Here is a 6000-nt window from a genome sequence, read left to right as displayed (position 1 = left end):
ATAAGGGATTAAACTAAATTTATTACAAACGCTGGCCTAAAACATTTATCCCTCAAGAATTCTAGGAATTCTATTCCCTTATTACTACATGCCATTTCCTTTTCCCAATTTATACTGCTGTAGTTAAAATCTCCTATATCAATCATTCTTCTTGCACTTGCCAATCTCAGCTGCCTAAACATCTCCTGCTCCTCTCTCTCTCTATGCTTGTAACAGCACCCTACTAAATATCCTGCCTTGCCCACCTCTACCTCACACCATATGCTCTCAAAACCATTAGAGCCATTGTCCTCCAAATCCTCTACTATGACAGTATATAAGACATCACTTATCATAAGCAGTAACCCACCAGTGCATTTTTCATTCCTAACGTGTCAAAAAATGTGATGGGATTGATGGTAGTTGTGTGCATTGGGGGAATTAAGTAGTAGGGAAGACGTGTAGCAGAGTGCTCTCCCGACATGAGTCCTTGGACTCGTTACATAATAATATTTTAGTCCCAATTACAGTGAAGCATACTGCAAACTTTCAGAAAATTTTTTCATAAGTAATTTAATAGCATGGCATGTCAGACAGACTCAAAGAAGATTTTTATTTTAAAACCATGGAATAAATATAGACATGTTTTGGTGTATATACTTATAAGAAATCTTAAATGATGGTAAGAGAATAATAATGAAAGTGATAAAAAGGTTTAATGGCAGGAAAATAAATTTCTTTACACAATCTACATATGAAAACAGTCGTGATATTCTGACACAAGGTGAATGAAAACCCTCCCACCTAATCTTTTCTAAGAGAACTAATACCATTAGTTCTCTCAAAGATGAAAAATGATGTGACCAAAAATACTGAACTAGAAAAACATTACTGCATTGTTTATAATTGTTCTATATGTTATTTAAATGTCATTTTATAGTAATGCCTATTAACAGTCATTTACTGAATATAAATAATAAAAAGCAGCTGCCATTTAGATTTCCAGAGAATAAAATTTAATCAATTTATAAAATTTCACTTTAAATTCATATCTAAGAAATGCATTTTAATATAAATAAGGTGGGGGGGGGATAAAGAGAAACAGTTTTAAAAAAATACTAACTAGTTTTTTTTTTTAATGTATGTTTGTGTTACCACGCATTCTTTTTATTAACACTCCTAATACTATTAATTTTGCTGTCCCTCCTAGATGCAATCTGTGGGAGAGTTGTTTTTGGAGGTAGGAAGCCCTTCCATATTTTATGTACTTCCTCAGGAAGATGATGTTGCCAGCTTTTTAAATAGTAACGAGTGTATTTTCTAAGCTGCCTGAATTTACAAAATGTGGCCTCTCCATCAGACACTTGTTTAGTTTTAACTAGAAAACCATTCTGTCGGAAAGCATCCTCAAGCTTCTGACGAATCATAGTTCTCTGACTACACTTCCTCTGAGATTTAGGTAGATGGCAATCTGTTAATAATGATCCAGTTCTGTTTTGTGTACTTGATGTTGGTAGAGGTGGTTCTTTTATGGAGACTAAAGGAGAAGGGAGTATTTGCGATGCTCCAGTAACTGATGAAGAATCATTCACTTCTTGTGAAGGCACCACAAACACAGGCTGTGCATCATTCTGTAATATAAGTTGTGAAAGAGTTCTGGATACCAAATTTAAAGATGACTGAGTCTCTCTCAAATTTATTACTTTACTTTGTTCAGGACTATCTATATAATTCTGCTTATTTGCAGTTTGCTTGATATCAACAAATCCAGATGGCTGTCCCACAAGTACTCCAACAGGACAAACATATGCAATAGATGCATTTCCAGATTGTTTTTTGACTGCCATGTTTGATATTTCAGATGCTCTTTCAGCTATAGGCAAACAATTTTGTGTGAGAGGATCAGCAGTTAAACCCATCCACTTTGGTAAAGCTGAAATTCCAGGATTTTCTTGAGGAAAAGTGTTATTACATATTCCAACAGTTTCCCATTTGCAACTGGAATATTTACTTTTTTCAGATGAATCATTATTGTGAAAAAATTTAGAAATGTTACTGTCAGTAGAATCTTTAGAAATATTTTCATTTTCCTCCATAGCAGCTATTTTAGCATTACTGTTACATAATCCTGATGATTCTGAATGACAAGACAAATCAAGTGGCAATTCTTCATTTTCTTCTAAAAGTGAGAGATATTTTGTATAAGGAACTACTCTTCTAGTTTGGAGTGGTTTGCGTCTATGTCTTCTGGATGCACATGGTATTGAGGACAATTTATTTTTAAAAAACATATTACTATTATCAGATTCTATAAGAATATTGTCATCAGATATGCGAGTCAATAAGCCACTTTCCTTAGTCTTATGATCTTTTACATATTTTTTGATTGGAAGAGTGTTAGCAATATCAGAAATATGACTTATTGAATTTCCAAGTATGTCAAAAGAAGCAATATCTGATTGCACAGAAGACATTTCTACCATGAAATCATTCTTTGGTAATGTATTAGTAGGTGAAAGTGAGGTGCCACAAACAGAACTAGAAAATGAATTAGAATCATCACTGTGAATGACTTCTTCTTCAGAAGCTTTAGTTTCTTCACATCCCTCCAGTTTCCCTGCACAGTGTTCTGATTTGACAGCAGTTGACTTTAGACCTGCAAATCCACTTTCATTAAAAAAAGATTCATTCTTTTCTTTAATTAGTGAAGATGGAGCAGAAAATGATGAACACTTGGAAAGCATAATTTGCTTGGTTCCGTGTTCTTCTCTTAATCTGCATCTTTTTCTTAGCACATCCTCTGCACTTCTGGTTTTTGTTTCTAGCATTATGCTTTGAGAAGGAAGAAAGTTATGGAATTTCAGTCCTTTGCGTACATTATTACGTCCACGATGACAGCATTCTTCCACAGTGTATCTTTGTTTTTTCAGAAATGAAGGTTTTACACCATAACTGCGTCCTTGAAGTGGAGAAAAAATGCTATATAAATTTCCATCAGCAATATGAAAAAATTTCTGGGAATAGCTGAAGTTTCTTCTATTACTACTGAAGTCACTGAAACAAATAATGAAAAAAATTTCAAATAATTACATAATAATAAAAAAAAACACTAAAATTCAAACAAGTTCATTAAAATAATTTAGGTATTTCAGATGACACAAAGTAATGAAAATATAGAGATGGAGTATGTCCATAAAAAATGTTAATGCCTTGAAAATTTACAATAGTGTAATGAAAAGTAATGCTCTCTCTCTCTCTCTCACACACACACACACACACACACCAAAGAGCCAAAACATTACAACCACCTACCTGATATGATGTTGATCCCCCACATGCTGCCAAAACAGCTCTTCTCCAGCAAAGCGTTGGCACTACAAGATTTCTAAAGGTTTCTTGTGGTGTTTGGTACCAACACGTAACCAGCAAATCCTTTAACTCTTGTAAAGTTACATGGTTGAGCTGCAACAAAGTGTTTCAACACAAACCACAGATGCTCAATTAGATTGATGTCTGAAAAATATACCTGGAAGTCTCCCTCAGGTGAACCATTCTTGCATAATCTGGGGAGTGTTGCATGGCACATTATCCTGCTGAAAAAAGGCACACCCAGAAAGGAATACAGTTGCTATGAATGGATGTACCTGGTCTGCAATAATGTTTAGGTAGGTGGTAGACGCCATAGTTTCTTGAACATGAATGACTGGACCCAGGATTTCTCAAAGCCTCCACTGGCTTGTTTTCGTCCCACGTTGTATCCTGGTGCCAACACTTTCCCAGGTAAATAACACACACATATCCAGCCATCCACATGGTGCAACAGGAAATGAGATTCATCGGATCAGACGACCTTCTTCCACTCAGGCAACGTCTAGTTTAGCTCTAGCGCATCCATTTAAGGCACTTTCGATGGTGAATTGAGGTTAGCATGGGTACTCGGAGCAGCTGGTTGCAGTCCCATTTTCAGTAGGTTTCGATGTACTGTGTATTGTGACACATTACACCCATCACTAGCATTCAAATTACTGGCAAGTTGCTCCACAGTAACCCTTCTGTTGGTTTGTACCATCTGGGATAGCCTTCGCTCACCCCGAGCATCGATGAGCTGTGGTAAGCTGACACCTTGCCAGAAGTTTGTGGTTTTCCCCTCCTCAGACCACTTTTTGAAGGTACTCACCATGGCTGACCATGAGCACCCCACAAGCCTTGCCAGAAATGCTCTGACAAATTGTCTGGCCATCATAATTTGGCCTTCATCAAACTTGTTTAAGTCTGTTGCCTTTCCCATCTGAAGAACAAGAAAAACACTGATTAACAAAAGGTATCACTTATTATTTATACCGTTTCATGACCTGGACACACAGCATCGTTTCCCTGCAGTTGCTTCGATTTGCATGAAGATGTGTGGGTCATAATGTTTTGGCTCTTCAGCTTATATAATAATGATTATCATCATCATCACTACCATAAAATATCCAGGGAGTCAAAGACCAAGGAAATATTACACAACTATTTCTCAACATACATATGTATATCTATATGTTGAGAAACAACTGTGTAAAATTGCAAACTGCAGAGTTTCATAATCATCACTGTAGTTTGCAATTATGAAACAATCTGAATATTGCTAGAAATCTTGAGGAAATTATGATCCAACTGAAAATCATGTTGATGGAGCCATATCTTCACTGCTGTTTTTGACTTCATCATCCATGAAGTGACTGCCTCCCAAATATTCCTTCGATTTCAGGAAAAGATGGCTCAGATGGAAACAGGTCTGAATGTGTTCCAAAAGAGAAAGGAATCTGTGCAATCATTTATGTCACTGCATGATGTCACCATATACTGTCATACTGAAGGCAAATAACTGCTGCACATCAGGATAAATGCTTCAAATGTGTTCTCTATTTTTGTTGTTCCAACACAGTATGCCGATGTAGCCAGGAGGCACAAATTCCAAATAAATTATAACAATGTTATCCCAGAATTATCCGTGTTAAATGTCAAACAGTACTGACATTTATAAGGACAAGCATTCACATGCTTGTCCCTATAAATAACTTTTAATTCATTGCTAAAGGTCAATCACTGGCACATTTTCTGCAAATGTCTCAGCAACTCAATCACTACACATGCTGTTCATCTGCACTGACATCACCTCTTGACACCATGTCATTTTCAGTGTTTCATAAAAAAAGCATTACTTTTCAATACACCCTTATACGTGGCAATCAACTGTTCATCTATTTTGTTTCATTATCTTCCATAGAATAGTTGAGAAAAAACATTATGTAATTGTACTCAAAAAGGTTCTCATCAATCTTATATTTTTTATGCTTATACCAGAAATGTAAAAAAAAACTTATGCTAATACCAAAAATATAAAAAATATGATGCCTTCTATTCTTAATAAAAAGAAAATGTACCAGAAATTGTTAATCAATAGAAAATAGGGTACATGCAAAACAAACATATGTAACACACTTGTGACAATAGCTATCAGTGAGTTTGGTGGGTATTAACCTCCCTACCAGCTGAGGTGGATGAAATAGTGAGACAAAATTGCACTTCTTATCCATGTTATTCAACCAGTGTCAGAGAATCGTATCCAGATTTAATTGGACATCTATGGACGTCATGGCTGGTTGGAGGGGGAGGGAGTTAAGAGGGATAAGATGTGGTAAGGCCACATTAATTTTTTTATTTATTCATGTCGGGTTCCCCTATTCCTAAACTGCCCCTTAGGACTGGTTGAGCCCTCCTAATGTGGAATTTAAGTATGTATTTTTGACTGTAGCCTGTGTGTTCATTCATTAAATTTGTATAAAAAACATACTTTATTAAGGAAAATAATCATTCTATTTATACAATGGTTCAATCCTTCAATTCTGAGATGTAAACTTTTTTTTATCACGCCAGCATAAAAGTAATTAAACAATTTTTTGTCATGTTTTTTATCTTCATGAAGACTATATAAATTTGGAAGAGGTAGATGAGGTTTGCAATCTTTAACAATATTTA

At 35.5% G+C, this 6000-nt stretch overlaps 1 protein-coding gene across 1 annotated transcript in view; it reads right to left on the bottom strand.

Annotated features, from left to right (window-relative positions):
* Positions 1–568: 568 nt before the first annotated feature.
* LOC150104075 (uncharacterized) overlaps positions 569–6000 on the bottom strand; it is a 49012-nt gene continuing 43580 nt past the window's right edge. Inside the window, exon 3 of the mRNA XM_090396743.1 lies at positions 569–3033. Within this exon, the coding sequence (XP_090252869.1) occupies positions 1131–3033 (1903 nt within the window). The 3' untranslated portion in view covers positions 569–1130. The remainder of the gene's footprint in view (positions 3034–6000) is intronic.

Source organism: Typopeltis vanoorti, chromosome 8 (assembly GCF_054136105.1).
Source record: "Typopeltis vanoorti isolate ZY-2024b chromosome 8, IOZ_Tvanoo_1.0, whole genome shotgun sequence".
Taxonomy (NCBI): Eukaryota; Metazoa; Arthropoda; class Arachnida; order Uropygi; family Thelyphonidae; genus Typopeltis; species Typopeltis vanoorti.
This window is presented reverse-complemented; position numbering and strand designations above follow the sequence as displayed.